General features: G+C 52.2%; 5 protein-coding genes across 5 annotated transcripts; 4 read left to right on the top strand and 1 right to left on the bottom strand.

Annotated features, from left to right (window-relative positions):
• Positions 1-455: 455 nt before the first annotated feature.
• On the bottom strand, positions 456-5,950 carry BDP81DRAFT_317443 (uncharacterized protein; the record flags this gene model as incomplete). Its single annotated transcript, XM_060584263.1, has 2 exons — positions 456-5,779; positions 5,899-5,950. 2 exons carry the CDS (start codon positions 5,948-5,950, stop codon positions 456-458), a joined length of 5,376 nt encoding a protein of 1,791 aa, XP_060446509.1.
• A 2,702-nt stretch (positions 5,951-8,652) lies between these two features.
• On the top strand, positions 8,653-9,644 carry BDP81DRAFT_215110 (uncharacterized protein). The gene has a single exon (XM_060582701.1). The coding sequence runs from the start codon at positions 8,818-8,820 to the stop codon at positions 9,469-9,471; it is 654 nt and encodes a 217-aa protein (XP_060446508.1). The 5' UTR covers positions 8,653-8,817; the 3' UTR covers positions 9,472-9,644.
• Positions 9,645-13,493: 3,849 nt separating this feature from the next.
• Positions 13,494-15,503, top strand: BDP81DRAFT_448999 (nucleoside phosphorylase domain-containing protein; the record flags this gene model as incomplete). The annotated part of the gene is made up of 3 exons (XM_060592355.1): positions 13,494-14,586; positions 14,638-14,842; positions 14,897-15,503. 3 exons carry the CDS (start codon positions 13,494-13,496, stop codon positions 15,501-15,503), a joined length of 1,905 nt encoding a protein of 634 aa, XP_060446507.1.
• A 1,069-nt stretch (positions 15,504-16,572) lies between these two features.
• BDP81DRAFT_274012 (uncharacterized protein) lies at positions 16,573-18,207 on the top strand (the record flags this gene model as incomplete). The annotated part of the gene is made up of 1 exon (XM_060582953.1): positions 16,573-18,207. A coding segment is annotated over one exon (1,635 nt), but the record flags the coding sequence as incomplete, so codon positions are not given.
• BDP81DRAFT_347404 (ankyrin repeat-containing domain protein) lies at positions 18,043-19,853 on the top strand. The gene is made up of 2 exons (XM_060586140.1): positions 18,043-18,492; positions 18,589-19,853. Exons 1-2 carry the CDS (start codon positions 18,190-18,192, stop codon positions 19,585-19,587), a joined length of 1,302 nt encoding a protein of 433 aa, XP_060446505.1. The 5' UTR covers positions 18,043-18,189; the 3' UTR covers positions 19,588-19,853.
• Positions 19,854-20,045: the final 192 nt, after the last annotated feature.

Below are 20,045 nucleotides of genomic sequence, written 5' to 3'. Positions count from 1 at the left end.
AGCAGCCGAGTGCGTGACAGGTGTATTTTCAGAAATGTTGGCGCCGGAAAAGGCAGCTCACAACCATCATGGGAATTTGAAACACTATACACACGGGGAATAATGTACGGGGTATGATTGCAAATAAATGTCATCTAGATTGGCTCAAGCCTGTAACCCATACCCAAGTCATAATCGTATGTAGAAAAGTGGTATATCCTCCATAAAAGGCCGAGTGCCCGCTACCATAATGTCCCTCCCTTTCTACTGCAGTCATCATCTAAAAAGGGGGATAACTAGAAATGATCCCCCCGCAGCTTCCCAGTATGAGGAAGCCCATGTAAATGCCAACTGGATATGCCCGCATCGTACTCATGAAACGCAAAAATATCAAAGAAAATATGGGAAAGAGCGCCCCCGGCGTCCGTAATTGAAAAGAAATATTATCGCGCTGTGTGAATCATACTCTCAACGCCTCAGCTCATGGCGTTGAACTCATTCTGTCGGAGGAAGGACGTGGCGAGCTCATCGCCGCCTTGTTCTGCCGCCTGGAAGAAATGGACTGCAACGCACATCAACGCGGGATCACTGCGAACATCACCGTCCTTGGAGCCTGGATCTTGGCCGGGATGTTGGGAGCCAGCAGAGCCACCGAGGCCTGATGCACCTGCCGATGTGCGACTTCTGTCCCCGGGGTAGAGTCTCGCACCTGGACCTGTGCGGCCGGAAGGACCAGCATATTTGTCCATGACAGCCTGTTTAAACACCTCGCGCGGCTTCGAGAGGGGCAAGGTGGTCCGCTCCACAAGCTCAGGGTTCGACAAGTAGAAAATTGCGAGCTCTCGCTGGGCCGTGGGCAGACCCTCTTTGGCGGTGATGGTCCACATCTTTCCTGCTTGTGCCAAGCTGTAGGCTGTCGTAACAGGAGGGGGCGATTCTGTCTCCAGTCGTTCGGCGTCTGGAGCAGGCGCGTCATTGGTCGTCTTGCGTGTACTCGTGTACACCCCTTGGACCTCGTCCGCCACTTCAATCATTGTTCGGCAGACCTCTTGCTTCAGGTTCAAGGCGGCGAGGCCAGCGTCCCAGAACGCCGTACCTTTATCCGTGCTGTCAAGGATTGTGGGGTTGACGAATGCCGCAATGAACTGCAGGTCACGGAAGAGTGTCTTTGGCCGAATAGACGCGTCCCGGAACAAGGTTCGCAAGACGTTGGTGACGGCGTCGGTTGTTGTCGGGTTGCCGGAGGCGCCAGAGCGAGTATCATTATTATTCTGACGCATTTGACGGGGCCCACTAGCCGGCGGCGAAGTTGCAGGTGCCTGCAAAAGGGTATGCGAGCGTCTTCCTCTCACGTTATCAATAGCCTCCTCCAACGGATTCGCGCGGCTAGAGCCTGTGGGGTCATCGACGGCGCCGGACATAAACTCTTGTCGGTTCCAGCCCAGCCTTGACCTTTTGCCACTCGCCAAAGATGCTACGATGAGTTGCTGCAGCTCGTACAGAGCGTTCAGCTTGGCATGGGGATTGGGATGGACGCTGAACATGCGGAGCAAGCGTTGGAAGGCCTTCTTGAAAGGAAATTCAGGAGTTGACTCTTTATGGCTGGCTTTGGTTCGCGCAGACACCGTGTCGCTTGTGGCTGAACTGTCGTTTCCTGGAGCGCTAGCAGTCTCCGTGGTCTCGGAGTTTTTGTCAGTTTCGCCGGCACCTCGCAGGTTTCCAAAGCTCTTCTTCTTCTCGATGACACGGGGCCTCAGTGACAATTTGCCAGACTTCGCGGAGCGACGCGCACGTCGGTCTAGGGAGTCACGTCTGTCGATGCACTCCTGACCCAATGTGGAAAACCAATCATCTGTCTCTGAGCCGCGAGAAAAGACCAATGTGCCCAAGTCAGACAGCAGAAGGCTGACCAGAGTCTGGCGGAGCTCGTTGAGGAAGCGAGACTTTTCTTCCGACAATCGTTGTTGGTGAATTGTCTCATTAGACGATGCCGATGTGCCAGGTCTGCCGGTAGAATGGCTCGCATGCGAGCCTAGATGGGAATGAGGTGACTGGAACACGCTGGATAGGTTTGTCATGCTTGTCGTGGGAGATTGGACGCGGGACGTTGTCGAGCTCGGGGATATCGCCGATTGGAAGGGCGACCAAAACGTAGAACTAGAGTCGATGGTGTGAACTGGCGATGAGACGCCAAAATAGTCCTGTCCATCGATGATGTCGGACAAGACTGTGCTTGCCCTTGAAAAACGGTAGCTGCCAGAGTCGAATGACTGCTGGCTAGAATTGTGAGCTGACATTGCCCGCAGGTCCCGAACAGAGCTTGGCCGACCAGTAGACATGAACCTCCGATCTGGGTCGCTCATGACGCTCGCTGTGTCGTCGAATGGATGGTCTCTGTCTCGGGGAGATCTGCCTGTCTCCAGATTGCGTCTGTCTCGTTGGTAAAGCTCACTTGACCACAGTACAGGGCTGTCCATGATGGACTCGCCAACTAATTTCGAAATGCAGGTGTCCACTTCGCAGCCGAACCTGTGAATTCGCTCCTCTCCACAACAAAAGTTCTCAACGCCAGCTTGTTGAAGCCAACGCGAGGTCTTGTCTGCCTGGTCATCACTCAGCTTGTTGGGCCCGCCCTGCTCTTCTGAAGCTGCTAGAAGATCCATGATCTGAGTTTCTGTGCGATACAGATAGCTTGACGCTGGCCCCCGTGCAAGGTGTGCGCGGTTGCGTTGGTAAGAATTGTACCGCCTCTGCATGCCCATCGTTTTGAGAGCAGCGCAGATGTTGCGACTCTGTTCATACGGTGCAGAGTTTCGCACGTCTGTTACATACCACATCTTGTCGCGAAGAGCTCGGAGTCGTTTCATCATGGCGTCGATAAGCCCCTCGTGCCGTTCTTGGCTCTGCTTAAGCCAGACGAGCCAAGCGTCGTACTCCTCAATAGCTGAAGCACAGCGGCGAATTGAATCACGTGGCCCTCGGGAGAAAATGTTGAGAAGTATGGCAAACCCATTTCGTCTCAGCGATCCTGAGCTGAGTGCATTGAGTTGCTGTAGTGTCTTCCAGTAGAGGTGGGCTGACACGAAGTCCGCCTGCGCTCGCGACTGAGCTGAAGCAGCGGTAAGCATGGCAATGAGAACTGAGGACGGCTCCGGATCTGCGTCCTGTGTCTTCTCTGCCGCCGTCGCCGATGAATCTTCCTTGGCTTGCGGGTCATCAGCTGTGGCACTGGCTTGTGCCTCGGCATCGCGTCTGCGGTAGGGGTTTCTGCTCGGAGACGACTTTTCAGCGGTGATGATCTTGTTCTTGGATCTGTACTTTTTGATGCCAGTCGCCCGGTTGCTGAATTGTGCCCTTGTTGCCTCTGGCTCAGTGCTGGCTGGGATCTCGAAATCCTCGACAAGTTTCAGGATCGAATCTCGCAGTTGGTGGTAATCCTTGTCAAGCTCAGGCTTCTCGTCAATCTCGTCATCGTCAGTCTCGCTGGTGGAGGAGTGATCCTCATCTTCCACATCTTCGTCCGGATCATAAGTCATCTGGCTTGACAGGCTGTTGCCGTCTGCTGAGATGAACAGCACGGCCCATCGTTCGGCACATGGGTGACACGAGCCTTGAACAACATCCATGCCGACCTGAGCGCCCATCTCTCGGAGGGCGAAGCGAAGACGATATCCATCATCCTCGTAGTTGCTAAGGCGTCGCTGAGCCAGTGGATCCAACACGGGTGGCGAGTATCGCTGAGGTGAACCGGTCCTTGGATCATCCAGGTTCGTCTCTCTGGACGTCGTGGCATCACTGAGGACAGATGAGGCACTGGTGCTTAGAATCGATGCCGTGTCAAAATTGCTCCGCGGAGCTCCCGTCGAGATGGGCTGCGAGATGGCTGAGAATCCAGAGATAGAAGGCGCTCCGGATCGAAGTCCGCTGGACTGAGCCGACATGGGCCGCCGCTCCGGAAACAAGGCGTTGACAAGGGTGACTAGATCGGCCGGACTCACAACGAGGTAAGGATGAACTTCGACTGTTTCTCGAAGTGATGTGATCGAGCGGGCCGGTAGTAACTTCGCCGGAGGTCTCTGGGATCGGTTCCGTTTGAATCGATTCAAGATGCTCTCCACGTGTCCTTGGATTTTGGGCGGGGTTGAGACGGTTCCCTTCTTGTTCCAGGTCATCTCGACAACAAGTTGTTGCGCTCGCATGGCGACCTGCTTGAGAATCTTCTGTCGGCCATACTCGGTGATGTGGTAATCGCCCATAAGTCCATGGCTTTCTGGGTGGATGACAACACCAAGGAGGAAAACAGAGAAGAGCCATTTGTAAACAAACCAGTTTCGGGTGCCATCGACGAGCTTGTTATCCAGCTTCTTCAAAATGGCATTACCGAGCTCGATGAGACCTTCGGGAATTCCAGTTGCATCCTCATCGTCGATGATCTCGAAGAGCTCATTGACAGCCCGGTCGTAGAACTCCTCGGCCGCTATGCTGTCCTTGGCTGTCCAGTCCGCAAGGTTGAACCTGGTGCCATGCTGGTCCTCGGCCTTGTCCAAAAGGAAGGCACCATCCTCGAGAATCTTCATCAGGTACCATTCCATGCTAGACTTCCCGGACCAGTCGCGCATAGCCGTCCAAACATTGAGAACGGAAATCAGCATGGGCTCGCTGCTTGCCTTCGATTCAGTGATCAGTCTTGCCAGAGCAGTTCCCCATATCTCGGTTCGACGTCGATCCTCGGCGCTATCAGGGCCAGCCGAGTTGGCGAAGCATGTGTGGACCAGGGCTGACAGGGGATCGTGTCGCTGGAACGACAGCAAGCGCTCGATGGCGTTTGGGGAATGAGCGGGTGCTCGACTACTTGGTCCACCAGCATGACTCCTGGCTGTAGGGCGGCCGTGGTAGGGTAGAACGGATTCTACAGGTTCCAATCCCTGATGTACGCCAGTAAAGACATTCAGTTCTGCAGGGGTTAGAGAACATAATCTTGTAGCCAAGTAGTCCGGGTTGGTCCGGATCTGGTGCAGAAAGTTAAGAAAGATTTCCCGAACAGAAGCGGGCAACTCGGAAAGAAAGGGGGTCATGGATCCGAGAGAACTAGATCCCGAGGTCGATTTCGGCGGCGTGTCCAGGCTTTCTGACGACGCCAGGGCAGGGGACTGAAGAGAGTCCATCTCGGGTTCCAACAGAGCATAGCGGCGCAGTTCGTCGCAGCTCTTGCGCACATCGTGAATGGCGTTGAACAGAGAAGCAAAGGTCTTCTTGTCATCGGAGCGAAAGCAATCTACCAAGTTCTTCCGGGCAATCTCACCACAGCGGTTCAAACGAGCTGACAAGGCCGTGGAGATGAGGTTCCTCTGCAGGCGTATGCGTGTGTTTGCGCGCTTGCGCTCCTGGTACTTGGACAATCTAACCAAATGGGCGAGCTCCTCCAGGGTCGTTGTATCAGGTTCGGGCGCCATATGAGGGTTCGTGTACATGGATGGATCCGGGAGGAGAGCTTGGGGGAGGGCGGGCGAAGAAGCCGTTCCCGCGGCGGAGGCGAGAGCCGCATCGGACGAAGAATCCATGGTGGCTTTTACGGGAGAGGTGGCAATGGGCGTTGACGCTTGGGCAATCACGGGCTTCTGGTGCGACCGAGAGGCGGGTCTCCTCGGTGTGTCTTCGCTACGACGAACAGGCAGGGTTACGGCCTCGACGCTTCGGGTCGGGCTTGGAGACCTCTGGCGACGGGATCTGAAGGACGTGTTGTAGGTTTCGGCAGGAGGATTCGAGGATCGGGGCTGGTTCGCGTCATCTTGGGAGGCAGCTATGACGCAGAAGAAACAGCAACAGTCAGTACCTTCAGGTAAGGTAGGGGAAGAAACGGGAGGCTACGACAGAATAGAGCGCTTTGTGGGTGATGGTGAGGGTTTTGGTGGGACCTACGGGCAGAGACTACGCGAACTGGCGAGGAGAGGGAACGCTGCATGGAAATCATAATGCGATCATGAGGATTTGGGTCGAAGAGCGAGCGGGCAGCTTCAGCAGCAGCTTTAGGACAAGCTGGTAGCTGTGCTGTCGCAACCGCGTGATGTCGTCGAGTGTGCGCCGTTGACGATGGGCGCAAGCGGGTGGGTACGATATCTGCTGGAGCGGGGCAGACTCAACGATAAAGGACGGCGGAGGAAGAGGGAGGAGAAGAGGAGAGAGGTCGGCGCAATGCCAGTGCCTCGAGAGGTGAGGTAGACGTCGTCGGGTGGAGGAAGTGTATTCACTGCCTTGTCGATATGTTTACATGGGAAGAAATTCTATTGTCAAAAAAGAGGGAAGAAAAACAAATCAGAAACCCAAGCAAGACGAAAGTCATGGGAGGTTTTGGCCGCGGTTTAAGGTAATGCGGGAGGAAGGGACGGAACAAGAAAGGAAGGCAAGGGTCGCAAGGCGAGGAAGGCACAGCAAGGCAAGGAAAGGCAAGACCAGGCACGACACGAGGGTGGGTTGGTTGGGTCAGGTACGTACTTTATAAGGTACCTCACCTCACCTCCCATCTGCCTCCTCGCTCTTTCCCTCCCACCTAGAGAGATACCCATCTTTTGTACCATGTATATCCGTACCTTACTCAGGTAAGATGGGAGAAGGTATCTGTGTACAACCTACAAGAAGAAGGAGGACAGCAAGACGTGAACGCGGACATGTTGCAAGTTCCATTGCATGCAGTTGCTCCCCGATTGCTTGGGTATCGGGTACTTGTCACGCTGCCCAAGGTGTGCGGGAGAGAGCTGTCGCTTTCCGCTGCGAGTAACAGACACTGGAGCTGGGCGTGGGTGAGCCCTGAGATGCCGGCAGGGAGACTCCACGTCTACGGCCACGTCCGACTCGCTGGACCGACCCAGATAATACTTCATACCCAAACAACAGACCGGGAGGAAGATGGAAGCTGTGAGCTGGAAGACAGGGGTGGGACGCTGGGGCCGGAGACAGGACCGACCGGGCATCCAGCGGCCAACGGCCAGCGGTTAGGAACCCAAAAAAGACCCGGGTTTGGTGCGTGAGATGCGATGCGTCCAGTCTCGTCTGTTCAAGGTACTCCGTACTCCGTAGAGAGGTAAGGTAATCCGTGGCAAGAGAAAAGGAGCAGGGCAGACCCAAGGTTCAAAGTTGTGCTCCAGCTGCTGGTTCCCTGTAGCTGCGAACCGCAGGACGATCCTCCAGCAACAAGAACAGACAAGGAGGGGGCGAACTGCTGACAAGGATGGCCACACTCGCACCCGTGGACATGGCAGCTCACACACACACACACACACGCAGCGGAAACATTGCAGTCAGATGATGACTTATATGCGTCGAGGATACATGTCTTGTGGTGAAGTTTTCGTACTCATAGGCTCATGTCCTCGGTTCACTCGGATCAGTTGGTTCAAGGAACATGTTCCTGGCCTAACATCGTGCCTCTGTACAAGTACCGTCCACCTGCCTCGTTCTTTCCATTATTCGTTGCATGGAAACTGACGAGGCGGGCAAGCGTGGGGTAAAAGGCTGGAGGGGAAGAAGGAAAGGAAGGAAACACGGAGGAGGGATGGAACTAAACCAAACAAAGCTAGAAGGAACGGACGGGGCACGCCTCTCCCACCTGCCACCTCACACAAAATGCAAATGCCATCCATGAAGTGGGAACCAGAGGCAAGCTTGCCCTGCACCACTTGCCTTTGGTAGAGAAGGTGCAGCGCCCACTCAGAGGGTTTAAACATTGGACGAAAAAAAGACGTTGCCCGCCAACGCATATCCAAACACACACACACCCCCATCCCAGAGTCTTAGGTTGGTTGAAGCCATCCCCTTTGTCGTTTTCGCCGCCACTTTAGTTTACTGCTTTACGCTATCATTCATTGCTTTTGTTTTCGTTTCTTTCTATTGCCACGCGAGCCACATCCAATAAAAGCAACAGGCCAGTGCCTACCTACGAATCTAGGACTACCTAGCCATCTAGTCCGATATCCTCAGCTTCGGCTGATGTTGCTAGGAATACCAATAAAAGTCATGAAATCGAGCTGGAGCCCAAAATTCAATCAGAACCGGGATCGCCAGACCAACAGATACAGCCAACCACGGCCACTGCATGACATTACTCCTGATTGACTTTGGCATCGTCATCTCCCCCTGCCTCAGCTCCAACTAGTCAGTCGCTCGCTACCTCGAGGTATCCAACACTTCAGCACAAGCTTCTGGCCGGGCTGCGTCGGCAACCCTCGCTCTCGAGGCCTGCGATAGTACACAGGCACAGGTTCGCGCACGCGCACCCGCAACGAGACAAGACCCGATTGAGTTGATGTTCGCCTTATTGCCTGTTCCACGACACCAGCTGCCGCCCTTGTGCGTCGTTGCTCGGCGTACCACGTCGGACACAGCTGTCACTTGAAGAATACGTACTGCCCAACCATTCGCTCGCGATACCGAGCATGCATCGAGCATTGCCCTGCAGAGAACACCGCCGCCCGCCGCCGGACACTTACGGCCTGCCGCCGACATTTGCTTCATGCCCACCTAGAGAGACCTTCGTCCCGGCATATCTGTCCTGTCGGCGACGATAGACCTAAGAAGAGAAGCGGTCTGCAACATGAGTCCGGTTACAGCGACTGCCTATGCCATGCCGTCCACCTCATCGGCGTCTCTCGTGTCGCCCCAACAAATGTCGGACAAATCACCACGCACACCGACGGGCCAGTGAACGCAGCGACAGCGGTACAAGCAACGGGGGAGGAGAGGCAAGGAGAGTGGAAGCAACAACAAGACAAAAAAAAAAAGGCATATCTGCTTCTGGCCGCCTTGATGAGTTGGCATGCATAGCCTTTGGCCCTGTTGTTTTACATGCTCCAATACACCAACAGAGCGGCCTTTTCCCCCTCCCTCAATCTCTCACGGCTTGCCCGTTGCTCGAGACACTGGCATACAGCGCAGCGCCCCCCTGCTCGTCCGCCGTCCAATCTGCGTCGTCCACGAGAGCTGGCACGCCATGCCAACGCATCACAGGGCCCCAATCGGCCCCCTTGGCCAACCCAGCGAGCTTCAACCAGCATCAACCCACACCGTCTGCTACACCACATCCTTCTCCATTCACAATTTCCGCCTCCAGGGGGCCAATCGTCAACTACCAGACTGTTTCTCTCCTGCCACTCTCCTGCAGCAGCCTTTGAGGTACCGACCGCCAGCCCAGCCGTTAATTACCCCCCAAAACCGTCTAGAGGAGGCCGGCAGACCGTCCCCCGAATGCCACCCGAATGCCACCCGAATTCCACACCGCAAAACGGTCAGCTCGTCTACCCGCGCGCCGGATGGGTTGCATTCTATGTTCCTGTCCACATCATTCGCTACTTTCGCTGCATCGTGTACAACTTTCTCGTACCCATTCGGCAACGTACGAAAACCTTCACGATCTTGTGTTCGTCCGCTACCCAGCAAGTAGCCGTCCTCGTTCCCACTGTACGAGGTATCAACTACTACGACTGGGCTATTTGGTCTTGATGTTACTGGTAGTCCATCCTACAACCCTCCAAGGCTGTCGCGCTGGTATCTAGGCTTCCCTAGTTATAGTTCACCAGCTTCGCACGAGGTGCACCTCGACAACAAGACCGGAGCGCCCATTTCAAACATCACGCATTTTCTGTCATCCACAATGACCAGAGCGGGATTTTGGGCCTCTAAAATGGCCTTTACCGCGCAGCTGGGTAGATCCAGCCACTCCGCGCCGCCAGACTGGTATCACGTTGATCCCGTACCACTGCCGCCTGCCAACCCCTTGATGGCACCGACGATGATACCAAAATACCTCTCCATCCCGGTTCTGGCCGCCCACAGATCGCTCGTCTCATGCACGTCAGATTCGCCAGTCAGTCACTCTTGTTCGTCTCAACCTCAGACCCCCATTCGCTCCGCTGCCCCCCCATGTCCATCTTGCATCCACTCCCGCCTCCCGTCCGCCTATTGAGCCCCAGCCGTCACCGGTCCCTGCGACTCATGTGCAGCATCTCTCTGCTGCCTTTTCAGCATGTCCTTCGTGCTCCCGGTTCAGCTCGTGAGGTCAAGCCGGTTTCTCCTGTGATCAGCTATTCGCATCGTGCCTTGGAATTGGGGCTAGTGGAGGTGGAGGACAACAACTGGTGAGTACTTGGGCCGAAAGGATCCGGCTGGATGGATAAAACAATGTAATTCTTGTGTGAGAGCAGCCAGGTATTTGCCCAGGCCAGGTCGTACCAGCACGTGGTAGATATCATGCCCGAAAAGCTGTTCAACCAGCGCGCTGGTGACAATAAACACGTTGGACCCGTCAGCCAACGCTCGACCTTTGGTCCTTGAATACAATCCTGCCGGATTCCCATTAATGCCGTCTGCTAATGGGCCACTGGGATTAGGGCTGCATATGCCATCGTGGCTCAATCTGCGCTCCCGACACTAGTGCGCAGGCATAAGCCTAGTTGACGGCCCCGTTGTCAGCATGTTGTGTGACTGTTTGTTGTCATTCCCATATGAGGCCTCTAGCCGCTTCGCCGCCGTGTGACCACTTGCTGTGTTGTTTGGGCTCTTCTCAGCCATGGCTCTAGGACGAAGCTGAAAGGTGACAGCTTCTTGACTTCGTAGACGCTTATTCACTTCCACTTCTTGGGTTCATGGGGCCACATCCTTGATCTGTGAGACAGACCTGTTTAGTGTCTCTCCAGACGTTTGGCCGTTGTTAAAGTTGTATTGACATGTGTCTCCGTACGCATGGCAACCATACGTATTCAAGGTTGTTTATTTCTCAAGTATTTGAATGCCAAGCTACTTGGTAGATGTGTAAGAGAGACTTCTAAGATTGAGGCTAGGATCTCATGCAAGAAGTCTTTCTCAATTGAACTCTTGGTGGTGGTGGCTTGCTTCCAACGTCTTCTTTCTGTCAGTATCGCACGTCCATCTGACCCCAGCTACGGGGCCTTTCTAGACCACGGGCTAACGGGCCTCGCCTACTTAAACAATCAAAGGGCGTAGCATTAAAAGGTAAGATTTACTAAACTAGCAACGAAAGGGGTTTCAGTGGGTGCCCCGATGACGACGGGGATGAAGCTAAGCAGGAAATAGTGATGACAGACGAGGCCTGGGGCAAGATCTGGATAGGTAGTATTGGTAGGTATTACTTGTATAGGGATGTACTTAGTCTAATAGTCGATGGACTTGGTTTGAATATCGGAGGTGGTGTCGGCGACTATGAGTCTTGGGTAGAGCGACCGACCATTGATGCCACGAGCGGTTACGCACTGCTGGCATCTCACCGTTCTATTATGACTGGTTGTCTCAGCCCTTACCAACCTACCTATACTATAAGAGTATATGGACTACCCCCTACCCTATCAGTTACTTATAATACTCTATGTTTTTACTAAGATCGACTTATGATACAAAGCTAAGTTACGAAATCATATTACTTTTCTGATAAAATAGTGCCATATTTATCTTTTCGTTTTTTTACCCAATCGCTGATTACTCAGGCGTAAGGCGGTAATTCGTACTATGTATAACGTAACTAGTAATAAAAAGTTTCTACTAACCGGCATAGGCGCCCTTTACCCCTTACGGGATGGAACCGGCGTTCAACAATCCACCATTATCATCTTGGGTAGAGCGAAGGGGTCATATCCAGGGGCTGTGGTGTTTACGTGTCTTGAGGAGAATACACTCGGATCCTCCTTGGCCACTGACATCTCCGACTAGAAGCCAGTGAGGAATGTTGAATCGCCGCGCTGGCATTGCTTTCCAAGTTTTCCATGGTGGCTACACACCGACGAGTCTGGAAGCGCAGTGGTAGACTCCTAGTTCTTGATGATTACGAATATTCCGGGCACTGAGGTACAAAGAGACCACGAATGTCCTTGGCTACTACAGTATCGGATTGGCTGCAGCTTTGTTATTCCACAAGGAGGTTGAGAGAGGAACTTGATTTGCCGCGTGATCTTTTTCTTACACCAAAAAGCCCTGATTACCTAGTTAAATTCTGGATACCGAAAAGTACAGAAATCCAACGAGTTCTCACATTGAGCACGATATGCTTGGAACGTTCTTCCAAAGATGCAAGTAGAGTCTCAAAGTGGTCCCGGTTATCAGAGATTACACTCATCTGTACTCTAACTTGATGGAAAAGATCACAGCCCGACAGAAGTACCCCATGTATGTTTGCCATTTGTTCGCACGGCTACTCCATTTTGTTTCATTTTCAGTCTTCATTTCGGGAAAAAGCGGGATGTCATCTCGAGGCAATAGCTGAAGGAAGAGACTAGAGCTGCTTCTCAAAAACCAAGACTGCGATAGAGCCATAGGAAATGGGGGGGTCCTTCAGTAGCACGCTGGACCACCGAACGCCGGAGCCGGCCGGGCCGAAGGTCCGTGCCATACCAACCTCGAATCTCTCATTTCACTGGAGCAATCTAGCCAGCACGGACTCGATCACTGAAGATAGCAATAGTGGCCTTGACCAGTCTGACACATAGCATCGTCAGACATCACGGCAAGCAACGCCGGGAAACTAGTGGGCCGTAGCAAACACATTTGAGCAGCACGCACGCGGTGGACAGAAAAAAGGATACACCTAACATAGACTTTCAGCTGCACCAATTTCCTTATACTAAGAAACGCCCAATGAAAGCGAAATAAATCTAAAATGAGTCCCAGCTAGTTATGTGATGATTTTTTTTCAGCTTTACAGGCGCAAAAGATCAATCTCAACGGGATCAGCTTTCAAGGGAAATCACATAACACGGTATGTAATTCAATTATACAATACGCGCAATGTGCCCCAAGTACGCGCTTAACTTAATATAGTGATTTAATCCAAGAGATACGATGTAATACGGGTGGGTAGGTTGCTCACGCGGGCCGGAAAGGTCGACGGCAGAGGTAAGAGTCCCAGCTATAATTATTCATTAAATTAGTTAGTACATATATTTAATACATATTTTTCAGTAGTTAAACCTTTACTAAACTAGAATGTGAGAAAGAAGGGTGCAAATAGGTTCTTAGTAGCGGTTGTCTTAAGGTGTGCCCCTTTTTTGTCCGCCGCGCGGCAGGCTGTATACAGCCTGCAGATAAGACTGGATCTCCCTTGGGCTGTACTCATGAAGAAGCAGGCTGGGGGCCTCCTCATCTTGATAGATGCATGAGATGTTCCTTGGCACAGGTAAAGTGACCTATCAGGAGTCTTCAAAGAACCATGACTCTCGGTAACTTGTCGTATGCCAGTAAACTTGTAGGAATACCTGTATATAGAAGGCACAGCTTATTCTCACCCACTCTAGCGACCAATCAATTATGCAATTTATCAGACAAGTGTATCACGTTCTGCCCCTAAGGCAGATTTGGAAGTGCTCGAACCCCGCACCCCCTCCGTGCCTTGGAGAGAGTTCACGAACCCAACTTTCCTCCAACATCACACTCGAGAATCTGTTCTGTAATCACTTTGAGATCCTTCCAACATCTTCAACTGAGTGGTTTGAGTTGCTAGCGGCCTAGTCGTCATCACAATGGCTGCCGATCAGCGACCTCGACGTCGCGAAGATTTTCGAATTGCTGTGTTGTGCGCGCTCCCCCTTGAGTACAATGCTGCCACCCTGGCTTTTGACGAATTTTTCGACGAGGGCGGCGACAAGTTCGGCAGAGCTCGCGGAGATCCGAACACATACACTACCGGCCGGATAGGCAAATATAACGTTGTTATGGCTCTGCTTCCTAGCATGGGGACAGTAAGCTCGGCATCTGCCATGGCAAGCTTCCGTTCGAGCTACACTGAGCTCAAGCTAGCCTTGCTGGTGGGCATATGCGGCGGAGTTCCCAGCCCCGGGACCGAAAAGGAGGTTGTACTCGGAGACGTCATTATCAGCAAGACGGTGGTTCAATATGATTTTGGCCGTCAGAATCCTCACCGTTTTGCAACTAAGGATACTCTCAATGATAGCCTCGGCCGACCCAACAAGGACATCCGCTCACTTCTGGCCTCCCTTGAGACGGAACGAACTTTCGAAGGTCTTGAGCGTCGTACAGCTGAGATCCTCACCGGTATCCAACAGACCGCCGCACAGGCCGGACCGAAACGAAAGCGGACTTGGTACCTCTACCCTGGAGCAGCCCATGACGGACTCTTCAGTCCGAACTACGAGCACAGACACCGAGATGATGCTGGCTGTGGCTGCGACGATACGTGGATTTGCGACAAAGCCCCGGATGTATCGTGCATAGAACTTGAATGCGAAGAAAATCATCTCGTGCTCAGAGAGAGTATCAGAATCAAAAAGGAACTAGAGCGCGAGGGCAATACCGCAGAGGCCCAAAAGCCGCACATACTCATTGGTAGTGTCGGATCGGGGAATGCCGTGATGAATTCGGGCGTACATCGTGACGAAATCGCTCAGAGGTACGAACTCGTTGCCTTCGAGATGGAGGCCGCCGGAGCTTGGGACGAGGTGCCATGTGTCGTCGTAAAGGGGGTTTGCGACTACGCCGACAGCCACAAGAACAAGAAATGGCAGACGTTCGCGGCTGCTACAGCGGCCTCCTCAATGAAGGCCCTTCTCGAGTTATACATTCAAACTGATGCGCCAGGAAACTCTACGCTTGAGTGTATGTAAGCCTTTTACGATACAGCCTTTAGCTTAGGCTAATGGAATCAAGTTTCAACCCAGCGTATCAACGAGATTTTGACTTGGATCTCGAAAGAACCATACGAACAGCATCACACACAAAATAAGAGTGAGATTTTACAAGGAACAGGAAAGTGGCTTCTCGAGGACGAAGTCTTTCAGTCCTGGAGGAACTCTGAGGCGTCGTCCATCTTATGGCTGCACGGCATTCCAGGCTCTGGCAAGAGCAAGCTGACGTAAGTTGAGGCCAATTACTCAACAGATAACCTGATCTCATGTTGAAAATACAGGTCAATTGTTGTTGAAGATGCTCTGAAGTTATTTCCTACAGCGACGGTGTACTTTTACTGCTCCCGAAATCCGGCCGAGCCCGGCCGTTCCAATCCCACGAGCATAGCAGCAAGTCTTGCAAGACAACTGGCGATGCCTCAGCCCGGTGCGGATATTCTGGATGCCGCAGTCGAGGCGTACAGAAGGTTTGGAGATAAAGCTTTTGCCTCACAGTCTCTCACACTAGACGAAACCAAAGCGCTTATCCAGAAGCTTCTTGATAATTATCAAGATCAGACAATCACCTTGATCATTGATGCACTGGACGAGTGCAACAGAGAAACTCGACAAGACCTTTTGGACTTTCTCGTATCTCTCATTAAAGCACCGACCACTATGAAGGTCTTCATCTCCAGCCGAGACGATAGGGACATTGTAAACAAGCTGGATAACTACGAAAACCTGTACCTCTCATCAAAGCGCAACTCGAGGGACATCAAACGTTTTGTGCGGTCAGAGACTCGTCGTCTTGTCAGCAAAGGGTCTTTGCTGCGAGGAAGCTCAAGAAAGAAGGAACTCCGGAACAAGATTGTTTTCGAGCTAACTGCTAAGGCGCATGGAATGTAGGTTATGACTTCTGGCAAATCTCTTGGATATTAAACTTACAGTTTGCAGGTTCCGTTGGGCCAGCCTACACGTTCAAGAGCTTTGTCGCCAGGTCACTGATGCTGCCATTGAAGAGAGACTAGCCAAGATGCCGCGAACGTTGGAAGGGCTTTACCAAGAGATCCTGGAAAATATTGAAACCAGAGATGCCGTTGCAGACAGAGAAATGGCCAGGAAAGCCTTCAGATGGCTGCTTTGTGCCCAAGAGCAATTCAAATCGGACGTCTTCCTCGCAATGGTGTCAGGAGCAAAAGACGTATCTACCGCCAACAATTCAAGAGACCAACTCCTGGAATTATGCAACAATATGGTTCTTTTTGACGAGACACTGGACGCCTTTCGCTTCTCCCACTTATCCGTCAGAGAGTTCCTCGAGGGTGAACATGCATACCGAATTACAACTGCACACGCACTTGCGGCGGAGCAATGTATTCTCAACCTTGATTATATCCCTTCTGGATACGAGCCATTGACACCGATTCTGCGATACTCGTTCTTCTTTTGGGCAGGCCACGCAAAATACGCAGACCATGAAGAAAGGCTATCACGTTTATCCCCGATTTTGGCCAAATTCTTCTCCGGGGAAAAACCCCCATCCTCGCCGTTCTCTTGTTGGCATGACCGCGTTAAACGCGATGAATACTATAGGCATTGGGACGTGGTGAGAACTAAGTTCGATGCCGCTATATCCTGTAAGCCATCTGCAATGCTGGTTATCTGTATGTTTGACTTGTCGGGAGTTTTGAGCCCGGAACGTTGGACACAGCTTGCCCGAGCTCGGCCCAGGAATTCGGATGGCGCCACACACGGCGAACTTATAATACGTTACGACAGTATTCGAATCCTCCAGTGGCACTTCGACGCTGGAGTCTCCTTCAATTTGACCATGAAGCATATGGAGATTGCGGCTAGCAGGGCAGAAAACAGAGTGCGTGTGATGTCGCTCCTGCTAGAAAGGCTTGCGTCAGACACCCAAATCACTGAAAAAGTTGTCACGATTGCAGCCTCGAACAGAATGTGCGGCGATATAATTCTTTCGCATCTTCTAGAGAAACGGGGTCACGAAATCAATATCACCAGAGACATCATCAGAGCTGCAGTCCGGAATGATAGCAAAGGCGTGGAAATTACTTCGCTACTCCTCAAACATTATAGGAATCAAATCACTCCGGAAATTGTCTTGGCTGCCATCGAGAACGGCGCGGATGTGGTGAAGCTCTTACTTGACGAGCGGGGAGACGAGATCAAACTATCCGCAGATCTAATTTTAACCGCGGCTACTGACGGACAATCAATTGACGAATCAGCTCTATCGTTTCTCCTCGACCCGCTCAGGGGCCAGGTTCACATAACGGAGGACTTCATAGTGGCGATTGCCTCGAAGGAAGGCTGCCATGAACATCTTATGAAAATGCTTCTTGAAGTGTGTGAAGACGAAGTAGAGATAACAGCGGAGCTCTTTGACGCGGTCGAAAATAATCCATGGCACAAAAATAAAGTAATGATGCTCTTGCTCGATAGATTTAGGACCAAGTCCCAGATTCCCGCCAAGTTCATGGAAACTGTCGTAAATAGATTCGATGGTACCATTGTACGCAAATTCATCCAGATATATGGCGATGCTCTGGAGGTTGATACCAAGATCGTCAAAGCTGCCGTCCAAAATCGTTTCCATGGCTGGGACGTGGCGGCTGTGCTATGGGAAGAGTACGGAGATGAGATTGAGATCACCGAAGACATTATGGAGGCAATATTAGACAACCAGTACTGTGGCGAAGATATGATGCGTGCCATTCTGGCTGAGCGTCCACACAAGATTCGAATTAACGAAAAGGTCGTCAGAATGGCGGCCTCTTTGCGTCCAGGAATGTTGGCGCTGCTTCTTGATCAGTACGGCGACGAGGTTTACTTGACGGACGACTTGATAGACTCGTGCTTCAGCGCCACAGATATACAGACGATTATGAGAAAGCGGAAAGGGAATAAGTTTCAGGTCACTGAACATGTGCTCATACAAGCAGCTCAACAGGGTTCGGACGGGAGGACAAGCAGAGATGGCCATCTGCTGCTGCAGCTCCTTCTTGAGTGGCGTTTGGAGGAGGTCCGACATGGACTTACAGAAGACGTTGTCAGGGCTGCGGCTAGCAACGGTGAGAATGGCGTGCGTTTTATCACGTTACTCATTGACAAGTGCGAAGACGTACTAGTTATCACTGAAAGGGTTCTACAGGCCGCAGCCACGAACCATCGTCATGGCGATCGAGTGATGGCAATTCTGCTAGAACGCTATGGGGATAGCATTCACATCACGGAGAGTGTTGTTGAAGCGGCGGTCAAGAACTCGTTCAGAGGCCACAAAGTCATGGAATTGCTTTTCGCAGCGCGAGGCGATCGCATCCCGATCCCTGAACAGGTCCTAGCCCATGCAAGTACGAATCATTTTGCCTTTAGGGTCATACAAATCCTTCTCGACAAGGGCGGAGACCACGTTCAGATCACCGAAGAGGCCGTCAGCGTAACCTTTCAAGACACGTGGGGCGGCACAGAGATTCTGGAACTTTTCCTAGAAAGATACGCAGACAGTGTCCCTCTCACAGAGAAGATCATTAGTCTCGCAGCTGGCAACGAGCAGTGCGGTGATAAGATCATGTCGTTACTTCTGAAGGAGCGAGACAACATCCCGATCACCGGAGCAGTTCTTTTGGCCGCAGCTAGAAATCGGAGGTGCGGCCACAGAGTTATGGCGGCAATAATAGACACCTTCGGCAAATTGGATGAGAAGGACCGCCAGCTCTCTACAGCTCTCGAAGAGTGTCTCTACGAGGCGTCTTGTCTAGGCCACAAGGAGACAGTTGGGGTGCTTCTGAATAACAATACAGATGTTAATGCCAATGGATTCATGTTTGGAAGTGCCCTTCGGGTCGCTTCGTTTGAAGGGCACCATAGGGTTGTCCAGATTCTCCTGCAAAATCGCGCATAGGTTAACGGATGGTCAGGCTTCTATGGCTATGTCCTTCAAGCCGCTTCACGCTTCAGGCATCTGAAGATCATAGACACGCTCCTCCAACACGGGGCAGACGTTAACGCTCAGGGTGGCGCCTACAACACTGCTCTCCAGGCCGCCTCGTTGGATGGTCACGAGGACGTCGTTAAAGTGCTCCTGGAAAACGGCGCAGACGTTCATGCCCAGGGAGGTATGGAAAATAACGCGCTATATGCCGCTTCACTCGGGGGCCATCGTAAAGTTGTCCAGATGCTTCTCCAAAACAGTGCGATCATCAATACTCAGGGCGGCCGATTTGGCAATGCTCTTCAGGCGGCTTCATTCGAAGGCCATCATGAGACTGCTGAGCTGCTTCTTGAGAATGGTGCGGATGCCAGTTGCGATAACGGCTATTACGGCGGTTCCATGCAGGCCGCTTCGGCGGGTGGGCATGCTGAGACGGTGTCAATGTTGCATGGAAAGTACAACGTCGGCCTGGACTGCAGCAATAGTCAATTCGGTAGAACCGCCCTGTCATACGCTGCAGGCAGCGGTCACAGCTCTATCGTACAGCTACTTCTTGCCGGCCCGAATGTGAGCCCATGTTCGAAAGATCATTTGGGCCGGACACCGTTGTTCTTTGCCGCTCAAAAGAGACATGCTGAGATCGTCTCGACTCTGGCTGAGCGGGACCCATCGGTGGTAGACTGGAAGAACCGGTACGGTTCAACGGCCCTCTCTGTTGCGGCCAGAGGAGGGCATGTTGAGGTCGTGAGGAATCTCTTGGACACTTATGAAGTAGACATCGACTCTCGAGATTGTTTCGGCCGAACACCTTTATCGTGGGCTAGAAGGCAGGGGCTTGCCGATGTTTCGCTTCTACTTGCAACAACAAAGAATGGCAACTTGCCACGAGATGACTTCTTTTCAGGAGACGCAGACATTCAGCTGTCATGCGAGCACGCCATAACCTCTAGAACGCCATCGGACCTGGTCTGCGACATCTGCACTTTGTGCATACCTGAGAATGATACATGTTATCACTATTCAGACTGCTACTGAGGGGAATTTGATATGTGTAAAGACTGCTTTGACGATTGTGGTTGTTGTCTTGTGGCATCTCATGAACTCACTCGGACGGTGGCGGAAACACCTATCAGTCGTGCGAAAAGACTCCTACGAGTCTATTCCCCTATAGTATTGCCATAAGTGTTAGATTAGCACTTCTACCGCGGTCTATCGCTCGCGAAGACCCTTGCAGAGACCCTTTTCAAAGCTCGCATACTTAGGGCTGAAGGTTTGATCATGTACTATCAATTCAAATGGCCTAATACGTTTTACTATTTAGAATCCTATACTCTTATAAAGTAGCCTTAGCTAGATTATTACATGTCTAGATTGCTCATTCTGGTCTGAGTATTGCCGGTTAAATCTAATTCCGTACTTTAGCAATTCCACAACAGTAGGACCCGGCCGATCATGGGCGCTAAGAGGCCGCAGAGGTGCGCAAAACATGGCCC

Source organism: Colletotrichum phormii (assembly GCF_030913505.1).
Source record: "Colletotrichum phormii strain CBS 102054 chromosome Unknown BDP81scaffold_8, whole genome shotgun sequence".
Taxonomy (NCBI): domain Eukaryota; kingdom Fungi; phylum Ascomycota; class Sordariomycetes; order Glomerellales; family Glomerellaceae; genus Colletotrichum; species Colletotrichum phormii.
Note: the sequence above shows the minus strand (reverse complement) of the source record. Positions and strands in the feature narration are given on the sequence as shown.